Here is a 20,401-nt window from a genome sequence, read left to right as displayed (position 1 = left end):
CGGTTTAGGGCCGTTTAGCTAAAGGGAGCAGCGGGAGTTTGCCAAAGACGACCATCAGCCATCAGATTCAGTGGCGAAGATGGTAAACCGTGTGTCAAGCTCCTTTTGACACAATCGACCGGGGTTCGAATCTGCCTTATGGCGAACTTTTTTCTCCCTTTTCAAATTTCAAATCACATCAGAAAAGCATTTTTTTTTTAATATATAAAAATGAAGGAAATAATCAAAAAGTTGAAAAGAAAGTATCGGGTAGGGTTAGGGTAGGTGTAGGGAAGGCTTTGTCCCAATAAGGTGGCATCCATTGAAAAATGTAAAATAAAATTTAAAAATCACACTCAATAAGTTATTGCATACTGATTTATAATGTATTACAATGCTGAGTGCAGATAATTGCCACTATTTGCAATAAGTAATTAGCAGAATACCCTGCTATTTTAACATAGAATAAATAGAATATAAAGCTATTTGCAGTGTGTAAATAGCATATCACTAAAAAATACTGCTATTTTCACTTAGTGTCGATAGCCCCCAACCCCACCCACATACATGGTGAGGATCATAGTATGAGGATCACATGAACTCACAATGACCTCACGCTTTACTCACATGGTGAGGATCACAGTATGACGATCACATGAACTCACAATGAGCTCACGTTTTACTCACATGGTGAGGATCACAGTATGAGGACCACATGAACTCACAATGAGCTCACGCTTTACTCACATGGTGAGGATCACAGTATGAGGATCACATGAACTCACAATGAGCTCACATACTACTCACATGGTGAGGATCACAGTATGAGGATCACATGAACTCACAATGAGCTCACATACTACTCACATGGTGAGGATCACAGTATGAGGATCACATGAACTCACAATGAGCTCACGCTACTCACATGGTGAGGATCACAGTATGACGATCACATGAACTCACAATGAGCTCACGCTTTACTCACATGGTGAGGATCACAGTATGAGGATCACATGAACTCACAATGAGCTCACATACTACTCACATGGTGAGGATCACAGTATGAGATCACATGAACTCACAATGAGCTCACGCTTTACTCACATGGTGAGGATCACAGTATGAGGATCACATGAACTCACAATGAGCTCACGCTTTACTCACATGGTGAGGATCACAGTATGAGGATCACATGAACTCACAATGAGCTCACGCTTTACTCACATGGTGAGGATCACAGTATGAGGATCACATGAACTCACAATGAGCTCACGCTTTACTCACATGGTGAGGATCACAGTATGAGGATCACATGAACTCACAATGAGCTCACATACTACTCACATGGTGAGGATCACAGTATGACGATCACATGAACTCACAATGAGCTCACGCTTTACTCACATGGTGAGGATCACAGTATGAGGATCACATGAACTCACAATGAGCTCACATACTACTCACACGGTGAGGATCACAGTATGAGGATCACATGAACTCACAATGAGCTCACGCTTTACTCACATGGTGAGGATCACAGTATGAGGATCACATGAACTCACAATGAGCTCACATACTACTCACATGGTGAGGATCACAGTATGAGGATCACATGAACTCACAATGAGCTCACGCTTTACTCACATGGTGAGGATCACAGTATGAGGATCACATGAACTCACAATGAGCTCACGCTTTACTCACATGGTGAGGATCACAGTATGAGGATCACATGAACTCACAATGAGCTCACGCTTTACTCACACGGTGAGGATCACAGTATGATCACATGAACTCACAATGAGCTCACGCTTTACTCACATGGTGAGGATCACAGTATGAGGATCACATGAACTCACAATGAGCTCACGCTTTACTCACATGGTGAGGATCACAGTATGAGATCACATGAACTCACAATGAGCTCACATACTACTCACATGGTGAGGATCACAGTATGACGATCACATGAACTCACAATGAGCTCACGCTTTACTCACATGGTGAGGATCACAGTATGAGGATCACATGAACTCACAATGAGCTCACATACTACTCACACGGTGAGGATCACAGTATGACGATCACATGAACTCACAATGAGCTCACGCTTTACTCACATGGTGAGGATCACAGTATGACGATCACGTGAACTCACAATGAGCTCACATACTACTCACACGGTGAGGATCACAGTATGAGATCACATGAACTCACAATGAGCTCACGCTTTACTCACATGGTGAGGATCACAGTATGAGGATCACATGAACTCACAATGAGCTCACGCTTTACTCACATGGTGAGGATCACAGTATGAGGATCACATGAACTCACAATGAGCTCACGTTTTACTCACATGGTGAGGATCACAGTATGAGGATCACATGAACTCACAATGAGCTCACGCTTACTCACATGGTGAGGATCACAGTATGAGGATCACAGTATGAGGATCACATGAACTCACAATGACCTCACGCTTTACTCACATAGTGAGGATCACAGTATGACGATCACGTGAACTCACAATGAGCTCACATACTACTCACACGGTGAGGATCACAGTATGAGGATTGTGTGATGTCACTGTGATCATCGCGTGATCTCACGTGTTGACTGGGAACTTTATTCATGCACGTTAAAATATTTATTTGAAGCTTTTAAATTCTTTTCAGATTCTTATTTACAACATTATCTTAATAGGCGGTATATTAACTTATTGGGAGAAAACCGGTAGATCTATGTGAAATCAGACATTTGAGCACCCCCATATAGCCAAAATGGCATGATCATAACACCCCGCGAACATTCAACTGTGAGATTGGTAGTCGAATCAGGCTCCTCCTATCGAATCTTTGACTATTCGGGGTCACCCCTACTCACAATTCTGACTTTTTACCTCTGACCTGTGAAATTCACAACAAGTGCTGTAAAACTGTTAACATGATTGATTAGTTCAAAAATCAGGAGTGACATGGCTAAACATTTAACTAGACAGTCTTTCCCTATAAAAACTGATCCATTCTCCGTAACTCTTATCCTCTGTTGGATCGCGGGATATAGAATATATAACATTCAAAACAATGCAGGGGTATAACAATATATCGTGTCACAATATATTGTAATACAAAAATGCAAATGTATAATGGATAGCAACAATATTGTGTACCAAAAATGAAAGCTTAGACAATTTAATTTAGTATCAGATATAGTAATATCACCCAAGAGGTCATTAATTATTAATAAAAAAATGAAAACAAATCACATTATTTAGTACAATATCTTAAACTTTTTTTAAATGATTAAATAATTACGTATTTTTTAGCTAAGCAAAATGATGAATATTTCTCTTCTGGTGTCACTCTTGTCCTGTGAATTGGGGAGAAGGAACAAGTTCATGCTGATGTAATACTAAATTCAGCATTTTAATAAACAGTGGTTTAATAAACAGCGTGCTACACGGGTGAAGACACTCTCTGGACAGCGAGGACTCTTCTCGGAGTGACTCGGATGACTAATGTTTGCATTTTGAAGAGCCACTAATATAATTCCTGACGGTAGACTTTTATTCTTAACTTCATGAGTTAAAATATTGCTCGGCCTTATATAAAAAGCTACATAATTTTAGTTGGATTTTTCCAAACAAGCTATTGTCAGACTAAAATCTGCTGGTTGAAATATGAAATATCTTCTTACAGGCCACTTTTAGTTTTACATGTTGTACAAAGCATGTATATTACTGTACTATATATAAACATAAATATGATAATAAACTATGATATCCCTTATGAAAATTAAAGTTGGTTTTACTATAGTAAAAGTGTGGCAATCATGTTTTTTTGCAGGTTACCATTTCAATATAGGCAGCTTTACTACAAATACCATGGTATTTATTTAGTAAAACCATGGTTAATTTTCGTAAGGGATATTAATGTTTAGATTATATTTTGGTACATTTACATAGCTGAATCACAATAAAGCTCACCTTAACTTTAACTAGTTTATTAAATGATTATAGTAGCCTATTTGTATAATTAGTTTAGCCTACTCCTTTCAGTACGCTATCTATGTGTAGTTTTATACTTGTTTAAACTTTTACTGCAGAGGTAGCCTACAACATTTCTCTCCACTGGAGGCTATGTCTATAGCAGAAAGACAATAAATCTTACTTGACCTTGTAAATTAACTAATGATCACAACAAACAAGGACAGGAACAGGAACTCCAAATAAGGGCACGAGAGGAGGGGAAACACAAGACGTAGAGACAAAGTCTGACAGACCTAATGTAAAAAATTAAATTCAAAATGCTTTCATTTTTGGTACACAATATTGTCGCTATCCACTACACATTTGAACTAATCAATCATGTTAACAGTTTTACAGCACTTGTTGCGAATTTCACTGACACAGGTCACTTTTTGAAAACATCTAAATGGTTAATTATAGAGATAGTAAGACAGAAACTCACCTGTTCCCCACTCATACTGGTCTGGAAAGATCTCGGGAGACTAGCATAAATTGACCGACAGCGCCATCTGCTGTTTTTGGAAAAGAAAGTTGCTCAATTGCACGTGTGAGAAAATCTGCCCGCACGCGTGTCAGAAAATCAGCCTGCACGCATTTGTGAGAAAATCAAGCCAAGTTTCCTCATAAAAAGGCAAATGAGTCTCACAGTTGCAACACACAATACATATATTTGTCCATACCTCTCAAATAGAGTTTTGTATTTGCAAATCACTTTGCGTTTGTTTACAAGTTGAGTTTTTCTTTGCAAAGCAGATTGTGTTTATTTGCGAAACACTGGATTTGTTTGATTAATATTGGCACAAAATTCGCTCCATAACCTTCACCTGTCATTTCTCTCGACTCCACGTCCATCGAAAGTCCCACAGAGAAGCTCTCTGTGACGATCCCCTCAGAATACTCCCACTTCAGCGACGTGTTCTGTCCGAAACGAGCCACCCGTTTACCACCTCACCGACCATGGGACTGCGCCATTAACATCTTGCCTGACCAACCAGTGCCCAGAGGTAAAATCTATCCTCTCTCCAATCCCGAGCAGAAGGCCATGGAGGAGTACATTGAAGAGGCACTTCAACAGGGTTACAGCCTTCCATCTACCTCCCCTGCTGCTTCCAGCTTCTTCTTTGTGGGTAAAAAGGATGGTGGCTGTATTGATTACAGAGCCTTAAATCGTATCACAGTCAAGTTCCGTTATCCCCTTCCTCTCGTCCCAGCAGCCCTGGAACAGCTTTGTGGAGCCCGGATCTTTACCAAGCTGGACCTCAGAAGCGCTTACAACCTCATTCGAATACGTGAGGGGGACGAGTGGAAGACGGCTTTTGTCACTTCTACTGGCCACTATGAGTACCTCGTGATGCCATATGGACTCGGCAATGCTCCCTCCGTATTCCAAGGATACATGAATGAGGTGTTCCGGGATTATCTCCACCGTTTCGTCCTGGTCTACATAGATGACATCTTGATATATTCCCGGAATGAGGCCGACCATCGCCACTACGTTTCTGAGGTCCTACAGCGGCTCCGCGAACACCATCTCTTCCTGAAGGCCGAGAAATGTACCTTTCACCAGACTTCAATCCAGTTCCTCGGTTATGACAGTCCCAAAGGAATCAAGATGGACGAGAGGAAGGTGGAAGCCATCAAGACCTGGCCCATTCCCACAATCATCAAAGAACTCCAAAGATTCCTAGGTTTCTCCAACTTCTACAGACGATTCATCCAGAATTACAGCTCAGTCACTTCCCCACTCACCAATCTTCTGAAAAATAAGCCCAAGTCACTATCCTGGACTCCCGAGGCCGACAAAGCCATGAAGACACTCCAACAGGCCTTCACCTCAGCCCCTCTCTTGTTCCACCCTAACCCAGAGAAACCTTTCGTTGTGGAAGTAGACACTTCCACATCAGGAGTTGGGGCCGTATTGTCCCAGCAGCAGGGGAATCCTCCCAAACTCCATCCATGTGCCTTCTTCTCTAAAAAGTTATCCCCGGCGGAGCAGAACTATGATATCGGTAACAGGGAGCTCCTTGCCATCAAGCTCGTCTCTGGAAGAATGGAGGCACTGGCTAGAAGAGGCCCTGCATTCGTTTGAGGTTCTCAATGACCATCGTAACCTCGAATACCTCAGAGAAGCCAAGCGCCTGAATCCCTGACAGGCCAGATGGGCTCTCTTCTTTACTCGCTTCGATTTTACCATCACCTACCGTCCAGGGACCAAGAACTCCAGGGCAGATGCCCTCTCCCAACTTCACGCTTCTGAAGATCCTCCTGAACACCCTGAAACCATCCTGAAACCAGAACTCATCGTAAGCCCAATTCAGTGGTCCCTGGACGAGGAACTAGCCAGTGCCAGTACCTCCGAACCTGCTCCGCCGGGGTGCCCTCCGGACCGCACCTATGTTCCCACTTCTCAACGCAATCAGTTAATCCATGACTCTCATGCATCTCTGGGCACTGGTCACCCTGGGGCCAATCAAACCCTCTCGCTGCTTAAAGATCGCTTCTGGTGGCCCGGGATGGCTGAAGACATCAGAAGGTACGTGAAAGGGTGTACGGAATGCGCCACGTCAAAAACACAACGACATCTACCCTCTGGAAAACTCCTACCTCTTCCCGTTCCTCGACGCCCCTGGTCACATCTAGGAGTGGATTTTGTGACAGATCTACCTCCATCAGATGGTAACACATGTATATTGGTGACAGTTGACCGATTCTCTAAAGCCTGCAAACTTATTCCCCTCAAGGGTTTACCTACCGCCATGTAGACGGCCGAACAACTCTTCAAACATGTCTTTCGCAACTTCGGACTCCCGGAGGATATCGTATCTGATAGAGGTCCCCAGTTCATCTCCTGAGTCTGGCGAGCATTCTTCTCCCTCATAGAGGTGACCGTGGGCCTGTCATCCGGGTACCACCCTCAGAGCAATGGCCAAACGGAGAGAAAGATCCAGGAAATTTGCCGCTACCTCCGTACCTTCTGCCACAACCACCAGAACTCCTGGAACCGATTCCTTGCATGGGCCAAGTACGCACAAAACTCCCTACGACAACCATCCACTGATCTGACACCCTTCCAGTGCGTACTCGGCTATCAGCCACCCCTATTCCCTTGGTCTGGGGAACCATCGGAAGTACCTTCTGTCACGCATTGGTTCCAGGAGAGCGAGAGGGTCTGGGACTCAGCCCACCAACACCTGCAGAGAGCCTTCCGTCGACAGAAACACCATGCCGGCCTACGGAGGACCTCAACACCTACTTACCAACCAGGTCAGAAGGTATGGCTCTCCACAAGGGACATACGGCTCCGGTTACCCTGCAAGAAGCTGAGTCCCAGATTCATTGGCCCCTTCCCTTTCGTCCGTCAGGTCAACCCAGTCACCTACCAACTACAACTACCTGCACAATACAGAATTCACCCCACATTTCCTGTTTCACTCTTAAAACCATATCACTCAACTGTCTCTCCTGTTTCCACAGAGCCTGGACCTGTAGCCAAACCCCCCTCTTCCCATAATGCTGGAGGATGGAACCGTGTACTCAGTCAAGGAGATCCTGAATTCTAGGCGTCGAGGTGGGCGATTGGAATACTTGGTAGACTGGGAGGGCTACGGCCCAGAGGAGAGATCTTGGGTCACCAGGGATGACATCTTGGATCCTAACCTCCTCACAGAATTCCACTCAATGCACCCTCAATGCCCAGCACCGCGAGGCCGAGGTCGCACACGTAGGCGTCACATTCAGCAGCCCTCAGGAGTTGGCCGTGGAGGGGGGGGGGGTTCTGTCATGGCTACACCAGGCTCCACCTCCACTCAACGCTCCCAATCACCTGAATACTAACCAGCCACACCTGTCACGCATCATCAACACACACCCACATATAAGCACGCACCCAGCACTCACTCATTGTCTGGTCTCCCTCGTGGATCACAGATGCTAACGCCACTCTACTCACCAAGTGTGAATTATCTCCTTCCAAGGAAAATTCTTCGTCACCTACGATCTTCCAGGACATTCTCCGTCACTCACCTGTTCTCCCGACTCCTGGATCCCAGTACTTACCTCTCCGTGCTGTGTGTGTGAGCTCCAAGTCCGGTAATCCAATCATCATTCCCTCCAGTGTCTCGTCAGTCTCTCCAGTCCTTATCCTTTCTGCAGAACTGTGTTTGTCAATAAATACACCCGTTGTGGGTTTTTCTACAAACTGTCTATATGAGTCTGTGTTCCCTGACAGTTACACCCTTCTTGTTTTACACTTCGTGCATGTGTACTGAATATTAGTAATGATAACAATGTGTTCCATGCTGATTTGTACAGAGGCTCAGTTAATTTGCACTTAACAAGCCTAAACAGACAGCGAATGAGAGAGATCGACTGATTGCGTGCGATTACTTGCGTCTGTACTTCAGGCGGAGTCATGTATATTTGTGAAAACAGGTTGTCATGTCCAAGGAAAGCAAATCTGTCTTAGCATCGACACTCTGCTGGTTAGCTGAGCCTTTAAAAGTGGCGCTCAAAGTTAAAATGATTTCAGCAGCGTGTTTCATTACATATTTCTTTGAATGAATCAGCGTTTTTTAATGTGTAGGTGAATGAACGGTTTAAAGTCTCACTCAAAGACAGTCCCTTGACACCACCTTGTGGCGAAACAATGAAATTGCACTGACTGACATCCCGTCAAGAACACGCAGGTGAAATATCAACAGAAAAAGTCTCGTGTCAGTCAGATTCGAGGATCAGAACTAACTGTCCTCGCCTCTGGGGGTCAAGGCTCACTCGATCCGAAGTGTGGCGGCCTTCTTGGCAGGTGTGTCTATGCAGGACATCAGCAACGCTGCGGGATGGTCCACGCCCCTAACATTCGTGAGGCTATGGCCTTGATATACGAGCCACTCCCAGTTCTTCTGTTCTCTCGTCCTAGTACACACAAGGCAGGGATTTGTCAGTCTGGCTGTGTGGGCATTTCGTTCCCATAGCGTTTTCGGACGCAGCTCAAGTTCCTGAAGGGGAACGTCTCAGGTTACGCATGTAACCATGGTTCCCCAAAGGGAACGAGACGCTGCGTCCCTAAGCCACACTTCCAGCATCCCTGCGAGCACTTGCTTCACTTCTAGAAGCTGACATCGGTTCCACCGCATGTGCTTTTAAGCTTCCTGGTCGCTACGTTACCCGGCCATGACATCTCGCCCTTCCATTGGACTGATTACACATGTGATTCAGAGCGTGGTCACGCTGAAGACGTTCCCTTCGGGGAACCATGCTTACATGCGTAACCTGAGACGTTTTCCTCGATTGCTAAAACACTATAACCAGGCTTTTGAACTAAAATTTCAAAACCATAATGCTATTTTTAAAAAAGCACACCCATTTCCCTAAACTATAAACACTATTCCCCTGCTTTGACACATGAGTTGGATTTGGTAAACTGTTACTGCAAAACTCTACGCACAAATCCCTACATTTCTCAGTGCTTGCACCATGTAGTCATTTAGAAAGCACTAGCATTCAGTATTGTTCACTCAAGTCTGCAAAGTTTGAGCTCAATTAGCACACAACTACTTGTTCAACCTCCACATCATCTAGTCACTTGTGGACATCAGTGGTTGAAGTGGGCCGGTACTGAAAAATACGCAGTACCAGCACTTCTGTATTTTAGTCTTTTGAGTACCTGCACTTTTTTGTGCATACTGCCACCTCTGACATGTTGTTTACATGTTTACTCTGACTCAGAGTAAAAGTGTCAGTGTCTGGGTAATTAGAAATGACACTATATGTGACCCTGGACCGTAAAACCAGTCTTAAGTCGCTGGGGTATATTTTTAGCAATAGCCAAAAATACATTGTATGGGTCAAAATTATCCATTTTTATTTTATGCCAAAAATCATTAGGATATTAAGTAAAGGTCATGTTCCATGAAGATATTTTGTAAATTTCTCACTGTAAATATATCAAAACTTAATTTTTGATTAGAAATATGCATTGCTAAGAACTTCATTTAGACAACTTTAAAGGCGTTTTTCTCAATATTTTGATTTTTTTTTTTGCACCCTCAGATTCCAGATTTTCAAATAGTTGTATCTCGGCCAAATATTGTCCGATCCTAACAAACCATACATCAATGGAAAGCTTATTTATTCAGATTTCAGATGATGTATAAATCTCAATTTCGAAAAGTTGACACTTAAGACTGGTTTTGTGGTCCAGGGTCACATATAAATCACACTACCCAGGCGGGGTCACCTCTCATCTCGACCAATCACGTGAACGAATTCAAGCAGAATAGGTCTACCTCAAGTGTGGGGTGTCAGAGCATGTCAGGTGAGGCACATAGAGAACTAGAATAATAATTAATTATTGATTACTAATTTGAATCAGTACTTTATAACGAAAATAATATCTCAAAAATGAAAAGAAGCCTTTTGCGATCACTTCATTTTAAACCGGTAAACTCCTGGAAAGTCCAAGGATCCAGTAAATGAATTCAGACAGCAAGTTCAAAACAGTGATAATGCAGAAAAAACATGGCTGATTTTATCAGAGATTGCAGAGAGAATAGTGATTTACGTCCAGGTGTCATTAAATTATTCTGTTCAGCGTGTATTTGGCTTACAGTTTTTTACGATTGTTTACACACTAAAATAAAAATTTCCACACAATTTGCAAAATTCTACTCCAATGAGCAAAACACCTCCACAGATTTGCACAACATTACACACAATGTCTGCTTCACCCTTTTTGCAAAACATTACACACAGTGATTTGTAAAACTCTACACACATTGTCACACCTTAGACACAGATAAGGATTGTGAGGTTACTTCCTTGTCATTACAAAGCCCCGGATTGCCAATGACCACACTAATGAACGAATTGGATAATCACATCCACCAGGTGTGGAAGCACACATGTGCTAATTTGAAAACGCAGCACTCAGGTGTGCTATAAAAGGCAGCAGGTGAGTTCACCTGTCTTCAACAGAAGAAGAAGAAGAAGAAGAAGAAGAAGAAGAAGAAGAAGAAGATGAAGAAGAAGAAGAAGAAGAAGAAGAAGAGTGAGAGTGAGAGTGAGAGTGAGAATGAGAGGGGAGCTCAAAGAGGAGATGAAGGAGGTAGAGGTAGAGGTAGAGGTAGAGGAAGAGGAAGAGGAGAAGGAGGTAGAGGAGGAGGCCCAGGTAGAGGAAGAGGAGAAGGAGATAGAGGAAGAGGCCTAGGTAGAGGAAGAGCTAGAGAAGGACTTGAAGAGTTGATAGAACCTGAACAAAGAAGACGAGGACTAAATTTGACTCAAGAAATCCGTGAAACACTTATTGACCGTGTTATCAACCATGGACTGACAATGATGGAAGCTGGACAAATAGTTCAACCAAATCTCAGCAGAAATACTGTTGCGTCAGTAATTCGGACATTTCATCGAGAAAACGGGTAAGCTAACCACAGAGTACATTGAAACTGAAGCTTGCTGTACTTATCATCAATATTGTTTACTGTGACATTTGACGTGTATTTTTTTTTAGATATTTTTTTTACATAGGATTGAGGGTCGAGGACACCAAGGTGGAAGGGGCCCTATGTTCACTCGTGCACAAGAGGCTGCCATTGTGAACATGGTTTTGACCAATAATTGCATCAGGCTGCGAGAAATCCAAGCCAATATCATCAATAATGACCATATTTTCAATAACATCCAACGAGTCTCTCTGTCAACATTAGGTCGAATCCTCAAGAAAAATCAAATATACATGAAGCAACTGTATCCAGTACCATTTGACAGAAATTCAGAGAGAGTGAAACATCTGCGCAATGAGTATGTGGAGGTATGTATTGTTCATCTTACTATGGTGTGGTATTGTGCACTGCTCATAATGTTCTGGCACAAAAAAATACTGTGCAATAGATATTGAATAGCATCCTATTGTCTTTTACTGTGTTTCAGAGAGTCTTGCAAATGGATGCTGCAGAAATTCAACATGAATTTATATATGTGGATGAGGCTGGATTTAACCCTGCGAAAACAAGAAGAGGGAGAAATGTAATTGGACACAGGGCAATCACCAATGTGCCAGGGCAGCGAGGGGGGTAACATCACCCTTTGCGCTGCTATTACACAAAATGGGGTCCTCCACCACCATGCAAATCTGGGACCCTATAATGCAAATCGAATACTTGCATTTCTTCACAGATTGCACGAGATTGTCACAGCATTAAACCAAGTGAACCAGATGCGGTGCATTGTCATTTGGGACAATGTCTCATTCCATCGGGCTGCTCTGGTCCAGAATTGGTTCCATGAGCACCATGAATTTGAAGTCTTACACCTTCCCCCATACTCCCTCTTCCTGAATCCAATAGAAGAGTTTTTTTTTCAGCATTGCGGTGGAAGGTATATGACCTGCGGCCCTATGACCGTTTGCCCCTCATTCAGGCCATGGAGCAGGCCTGTGATCATATCAAAGCAGCTTCTGTGCAGGGGTGGATTCGTCACACGAGGCAATTCTTCCAACGGTGCCTTGCCAATGAAGACATAGCCTGTGATGTGGATGAAATCTTATGGCCTGATCCAGCCAGACGGAGAGATGAATAGTTACAGTATTCTTGTTGCTTTTGCAGTAGTTTTTCTTCAGAGTCAAAGTGTATGTACTTCATGCAGTAATTTTTATTTGTCTACAGATTTTATTTTTCATTGATTTCATTGTTGGTTGATTACTGTTACTGATTATGGTAAGAAATACTGTAAGTATTGAAATAAATACTTGAAATATTCAGTCTGCAGCATCAGTGTTGTGCAGTGCTTGGTAAGTTTATAGTAGGCCTATTTGTGTACATTCTCCCTATATCTCAAACTAATCATGAAGAATGTTGTGGGTTTGTCACTTTTTTACCGAGTACCGGCACTTCTTTTTTTCCACTTCAAGCACTGGTGGACATCATAAAAAGTGTATCATTCTCTTGAACAAGTTGCAATTACTTTGGTAACCGATTATGTAAATTTGCCTGTGGTTTCCTACATTATCAGTTACTATTGGCATGTTGCTGAAAATGTATTATATAGTTCTCTGTGCAATTGTCTTACCCTTCAAAACATCTAGTCATTAGCTCATATACAGTAAGTCATTCATGAAGCAATTCACCATTTTCTCACAACTATAAACACAATCTCAAAACTACACACCAACTTGTGAAAACTTCAAACTTCCAGGTCAAAGTCAAACATTTTAGTCAAAAACATATTCTCTTTTGTCAGAATATAATCTTTGGCCTCAGATGACACACAAAGCTGTCAAATACACAGACTATTTTCCAGACTAGAGAACACTAGTGAGATCAATTCAAAACACTGTTACAAAAACCTCCTTTTGGGAAACAGGAAACGTCTTGCAAGTCAATGTCTGTTACAGTACGCAGCATAAATAGAGTTGTGCAGATTCAGTAAAATTCACCAATAAACTTTAAGAAAAGTTTACTTTCATTACACTACTGTAATGTTATCTTACAGTAGATGAAAAGCACTAGAAGAGAAAAGTACAAAAACCAAACAATTGAATATACAGTGAACACACATTGGAATATCCTGTCAGTTTCTGTACAGCAATAAATAAATACAGCATGCTCTGCCAAGTTGCATTATAGTATTAGTAATATCCTTATTTGTTATACTATAACAGTTTCTTAGTCTTCTGAGAAAAGACTTTCTCTGCCTCCCCTAGACAGTCGACTCTCAGTTCTGCACAAATACTTGTAAAAAGTACTCGGCTACAAATCAATTCAACAGTTACGAGTTTGAGGGTGTGTGCTACAGTATTTACAGTACAAAGAATAGTGAAAGTTCTCTCATCTGAAGTACTGCTACTATGTACTGTAAACGCAATGTGTAAGTAAATGAGCCTGCAGGCAGCATTCCTTATGCTCATTCCATGCACAAGAACATGCTCAACTATAGTGCTTTATATTTCATCAGGAACAAATGACCTCATCCGCTTAATTTTTATTTTCTTGTCCTAATTCTCTTTGTCTCCCACTACCAGGATTCATTTTCCAAAACACATAACCACCTGTGCTCTTGTTCATATCATCCTGAGATTCTGGCTGCCATGTCATCAGTTCTTCTACTGAACGTTCAAACACGGATAAATGTGTGCTATTTGTGTTCATTTTGTGATTCTTGAGGTAGTTATATTGTGTATTTGTGTTTTCTAAATGATAACATGGTTAAACCTTTGCAAAATGATGTTGTTATTATGTAGAGTTTTGCAGAAAATATTGAGCAAATTGGAGCATGTGCAAGGGCGGTTCTAGACCACAGTAACTGGGGGCACCAGACAGGGGCCACTTGAGATTTTAGGGGGCACAATTTTAAAATTCTTATTAACCTACTAGTAATATTCATTCAGTCATTTTTCACCATGTATCACTGCAATCTCTAGAAGTAATCTATAACAATTTCAACTCAGATTAATGTTTCATCATGTTTCATTTATTTGATAAATAATTTTGTATTGTAGTGTCAGGGGCATCATGCACTCAATATTTTTGAGGGGGCACGAGTGAAGGGTTATACCACTGTATACCACTTTATAACTGATATAGCCTTATGTCCCTACTGAGAAAAAAATAAATTAAAATATAACCATCACAGAAAATTTTTATGGTTTCCACTTCAAAAAATCATTACAAACATTACAAACCATCAACTTTTAACCATTAAAAAAATGGTTTTCTGTAGTGACTTTTGGGACATATTCCATTAGGATTTATTTGTTTTAACAAGCCACCAATAGAAGTCAACCATTTACCAGTAGAGACCAACATTACATTACAGTTTCCAGTAAAACCGATACAAGTCCCATTATAACCAGTAAAACCATTACTAATTTTGTAATGGTGTCCATTGTTTTGTTTTTTGTTTTTCAGCAGGGGTTTTATTCTTTTTTTTAATTTATTTTTATTTTTTTTATTCGATATATCCCCAAAATATATCATGAAATATCTTGATTCTCAAATATGTGTAAGTAAATGTATTTTGCACCTTTATAGATTAGCTACCATATGTTAGTTGATCTATAATGGGCGATGGGCAAAGTATAGCCTAAAACTGTAATCTATTACAGTTTTTGCCCGTTGCTTGAACACTATAGACCCATGCTTAGACTAAAGTAACACAACTTGAAGCTTTTGTTACCATACCTCAAACACATGTACCCATACCTTAAACAAAAGCGCTGCTTTGCACTCTAGTTGCAATTCTGCAACACATTTACTCCTTTATGCAACACACTTGGTCCTGCATACTACACTCTATTTCATACATAAGACACTTTGTTCAAAAATGAAATCTCAGGGTGCCATTTAGAAAACACATGTATCCAAAATACAAAACACATCGGGCAATTGCAACCACTCAAATACACACCTGAAGGCACTTACTTGCAAAACTGAACACCAATCAGCCAGCTACAAAAAGCCCTCAGTTTAGCCATTTCAAGAACTTTGCAAGCATGGATGGAGGGAGAGGCAGAGGCAGAGCAAGAGCAAGAGCAAGAGCAAGAGCAAGAGCAAGAGCAAGAGCAAGAGCAAGGTCGAAGAGACCATGCACGGACCCCTATTTCTGATGATATAAGAGCAACTTTGGTGGACCATGTCATCAACCATGGCCTGACTATGAGGGAAGCTGGGCAGAGAGTCCACCCACATCTAAGCCGCTTCACAGTGGCATCTGTAATAAGAACATTCCGACTAGAAAACCGGTATGTCTTCACCTCTCTACCTTCTACTCTACTCAGATGGTATTTACAGAACTGTACTACAGTATATCACATTACCACATCACTTGTACAGGGTATTGCAGGGTGTTAATGCTCCTTTTGCAGCCAAAGTGGTAGTTTTTGTGAAACATACCATGATTACTTACAGTATATTGAGACATTTCAGTACAGTGGATGATACAGTAAAGTACTGTAAGAAAAAGACAATTTGTGGTTGCATTTCTCTAGCATGACTAGAAGACCTTCTGGGGGAGGACGCCAACGCCTGTTCACACAACAGCAGGAACTTGCCGTTGTGGACCTAGTGAGGGCAGACAATGCCATCCGTCTCCACCAGCTACGACAGAAAATACTTGCAGACAGCCAAGTGTTCAACAACATAAACCATGTGAGCATCAGCACCATCAGACGCATCTTGGGAAAACACAACATCACCATGAAGCAGCTCTACAGGGTCCCATTTGAGAGGAACAGCGTCAGGGTCAAAGGACTTCGAGCTGAATATGTACGGGTAAGTGTAACTGTCCTTTACATTTACAATACAGTATTGGTGAAATCCAGTAGCAGCTGAATATGTACCATATCAGTACCACATGGATCCATTCGGAGAGCTACACGGGTAACTATGTGATGGGGTGAGGGTTCTGTATGTGTAGCACTGGAGTACAGTAATATGGGTTTTTTTTTTTGTTACAGAGAATCTTGGCCATGGATGGAGCTGCACAGCCTCATGAATTCATTTTCATTGATGAAGCTGGATTTGACCTGAGCAAAACAAGACGACGGGGTCGTAATGTAATTGGCCAAAGGGCAATTGTGCACGTCCCAGGGCAGCGCGGGGGAAATATCACATTGTGTGCCGCCATAAGCCTTCGGGGGCTTCTGCATCATCATGCAAAACTAGGTCCATACAATAGCCAACATATACTCATATTTCTAGATGCTCTCCATAATATAGTTGTACAGAACAGACCAGATCAGCCCAGGTTTGTGGTGGTATGGGATAATGTCAGTTTCCATCGGGCTGCTCTGGTCCAGACCTGGTTCACCAACCACAATCAGTTTGAAGTGGTATACTTGCCCCCCTTACTCACCATTTTTAAACCCTATAGAGGAATTATTTTCGGCTTGGAGATGGCATGTATATGACCGCCAACCACATGCCCGCATGCCTCTTCTGCAGGCAATGGATCAGGTGACAGCAATCCATGGATGGTTTCGACATGCTAGGGGATATTTTCCCCGGTGCCTAGCGGGAGAAGACATTGTTTGCGATGTCGATGAGGTCCTGTGGCCAGACCCCAACAGACGGCGGGATCCATGAGCCCACGTATGCAATTGCCATGATTTTCTGTGTTTACAGTATAGTGTTTTTTCTATTTTTTTTGCTTTATCTGAATTCATGTTACTGCAATGTACAATATTGAGTATTTTGCTTTTTTGGTTGTTTGAAAATGTGCCTCCTGAAAATATGCCTTCTGAATAAACAGTGAAAATCAAAGACTGCAGTGTTTTATATAAAGTAAACTAGTGTGTTCCCCCTGATCTGAAAGTGTATGCATATGATGCAAGTATGTGTCAATTTGTCATCAGAGTTACATTTTGAGAAAGGAATGTTAGGTTTTGATAGTAGAGTTTCAATTTGACACAGATGTGAATGGTATATTTCCCAGTGTTGTGTCATGTTTACTTGTGTGTAGAGTTTTGGCACAATGAGCGAAGTTTTGCAAAATGTGTTCAAGCAACGGGCAAAAACTGTAACTATGCATAAAAGTCCGTCTTTTTACTTAAGTACCAGATATGAGTGTCATACCATAAAATAATTTTACAGTTTTTCTCGATTGCTAACACACTATAACTGATTCATTTGGCCCAATTTTACAAACCATTCATATAGTTCTCAAAACAAAGACACGTTTCTCAAAACTTTTAACACATTGCACCTGTTTGCACACAAGTTTTCTGCAAAACTCTACACAAAAACAGCAGCATTTTGCACATTTTTAACCATGTTCTCATTCAGAAAACACAAACACACAATATAATTAACTCAAGAGTCAAAAAATGATGAATCATTTATCCATGTGTGAGCATTAAGTAGCAAGCCTGATGACACACAGGTCAGAATCTCAGGATAATATGAACAAGAGCACAGGTGATTATGTGTTTTGGAAAATGAATCCTGGTAGTGAGAGACAAAGAGGAATAGGAGGAGAAAAGAAAAATGAAGGGGATGAGGTCAAAGGTCATTTGTTGCTGATGAAATACTGTATAAAGCACTATAGTTGACCATCTTCTTTTGCATGGAATGATCATAAGGAAAGCTGGCCTGCAGGATCATCTACTTACACATTACAATTACAGTACTTAGTAGCAGTACTTCAGATGAGAGAACTTTCACTGTTCTTTGTACTGTAAATACAGTAGCACAAACTTGTAACTGTTGAATTGATTTGTAGCCAAGTACTTCTTACATATACTGTATTTGTGCAGAACTGAGAGTCGACTGTCTAGGAGAGGCAGAGAAATTATTTTCTCAGAAGACTAAGAAACTGCTAAATAAGGATATTACCAATACTGTAATACAACTTGGCAGAGAATGCTGAATTTATTTATTTATTTATGTACAGTAACTGACAGTACATCCCAATGTGTGTTTACTGTATATTCAGTTGTTTGGTCTTTGAACTTTTCTCTTCTAGTGATTTTCATCTACTGTAGGATCACTTTACAGTAGTGTAATGAAAGTAAACTTTTCTTACAGTTTATTGCTGAATTTCACTGTATCTGCACCGCTCTATTTATGCTGCATACTGTAACAGTCATTGCAGGATTCCTCTTTCCCAAAAGGAGGTTTTTGTAACAGTGTTTTGAATTGATCTCACTAGTATTCTTTAGTCAGGTAAATAGTCTGTGTATTTGACAGCTTTGTGTGTCATCTGAGGCCAAAGATTAGATTCTGACAAAAGAGAATATGTTTTTGACTAAAATGTTTGACTTTGACCTGGAAGTTTGAAGTTTGCACAAATTGGTGTGTAGTTTTGAGATTGTGTTTATATTTGTGAGAAAATGGTGAATTGTTTCATGAATTGTGTGTTAGCAATCAAGAAAAACTGTAATACAACTGAATGTGAATTTAATAAAAACATTGTAAGTTACTAATTAGCATAAAACTTTCATTGTACAAAATAGAGTAAAGAACGTTTACATTATCAAAGAACATTTTCACTTCAGTCCAGCGTGTTCAAGCACTCTCAAAAACTGTCATATTAATCTCTAAAGCTGTTTACACTGTGAAATTAATATCTTACTACTTACAATTCGTACATCTTCACTTTGTTGTTTCTTATGAGAGAATTAGTCAGGCAATTCAGTCAGCGAGCGCGCGCTGTGACGAGACAGCATGTTTCAGCGATGACTCATCTGAACGTCTCTGATTGGTCCTTGCATTCATAAGCTCAACAGAATCGTATGTGATTGGTTATAATGTGCAGTGCTTTAAAAACGTGTCTCTGGCTCTGTGCGAACGCAGATTTGAATTTAGCAGCTGGTGATGTTTTTCTTTTATATATATAGTTCACAAACTGGCATTTCACCCCAAATTGTTTGGTGTGATTTGATTCCAAATTTAGGGGGGCCAAAATGGGGGCCTAGCCTTCTGAACCCCTAGAACCGCCCCTGCATGTGTGAAAGCAGGTGGAATGTGTTAAAAGTTTTGAGAAACATGTCTTTGTTAGGAGAACTGTATGAATGGTTTGGAAAATTGGGCCAAATGAATCAATTATAGTGTGTGAGCAATCGAGAAAAACTGTAGACTTTTTATAAATTTGCCAAGAATTGTTCAAGTGAATCTTGACTTTCACTAATGAAGAGAATATAGATCAACCATTGACAAACCAGTTCTCTGAATTAACTCAAAGGTGCATCTCATGAACCTTCAATTGGAAAGCATATATGGACAGAGAACAAATTCTGACAGTGGACTTTCTAATGTGTATTTTTGCCTTTGTGCCCATATTTCTTTTTCTTTTCTATTTCACAATGACGTTGTAATGTTTCTTTTTTCTTTTATTTTTTTGTCAGACCACTAGTAAAAGTGTAACTGTGAATCCTATTCAGTCTTTTTCAGTCAATATCCCACATACAGTAATGTGTCGATTTGAAGAGGAAGAGTAGAAGGTGGAGGGGGAATACGGAGAGGAAGACGAGGAAGAGAATGAGGAGAAGGAGAACGAGGAAGAGGAGGAGGAGAAAGAGGAAGGGCAAGAAGACAAACAGTCTCATATAGTTCAGCTGATGCGTGCCAGGGTTGGATCAGGCATATCAGAGGATTCGTATCATGTATAGCCTGTGATGATGAAGAGGTTTTTGGCCTGTCCCAGACCAAAGACAGGATGCTGGGGCAAAATAATTACTTTTGTTGTTGTTTGCTGTTTTGTACTGTACTCTACAGTACATTAAATTAAGGAATAGAACACTTGCAAAAGTGGGGGGGGGGCACAAGTGACACTTATTACCGGTTTTTGTAGTATTGGTTTTGAATTTATATCATCAGTGTGTAAAACTGTGCTGTAGTGTGTGTGTGTGTGTGTGTGTGTGTGTGTGTCTGTGTGTTTGAGGGTTTGCGTGTCATGTCTGAG

The 20,401-nt window shown here is 41.2% G+C and overlaps 1 protein-coding gene across 1 annotated transcript in view; it reads left to right on the top strand.

Annotated features, from left to right (window-relative positions):
* The first annotated feature begins 15,498 nt into the window (after positions 1 to 15,498).
* The window catches only part of LOC131550754 (uncharacterized), a 28,098-nt gene continuing 23,195 nt past the window's right edge, over positions 15,499 to 20,401 (top strand). Inside the window, exons 1-3 of the mRNA XM_058793131.1 lie at positions 15,499 to 15,743; positions 15,990 to 16,272; positions 16,458 to 16,551. Of these exons, the coding sequence (XP_058649114.1) occupies positions 15,499 to 15,743; positions 15,990 to 16,272; positions 16,458 to 16,551 (622 nt within the window). The remainder of the gene's footprint in view (positions 15,744 to 15,989; positions 16,273 to 16,457; positions 16,552 to 20,401) is intronic.

Source organism: Onychostoma macrolepis, chromosome 12, assembly GCF_012432095.1.
Source record: "Onychostoma macrolepis isolate SWU-2019 chromosome 12, ASM1243209v1, whole genome shotgun sequence".
Classification (NCBI taxonomy): Eukaryota; Metazoa; Chordata; class Actinopteri; order Cypriniformes; family Cyprinidae; genus Onychostoma; species Onychostoma macrolepis.
Note: the sequence above shows the minus strand (reverse complement) of the source record. Positions and strands in the feature narration are given on the sequence as shown.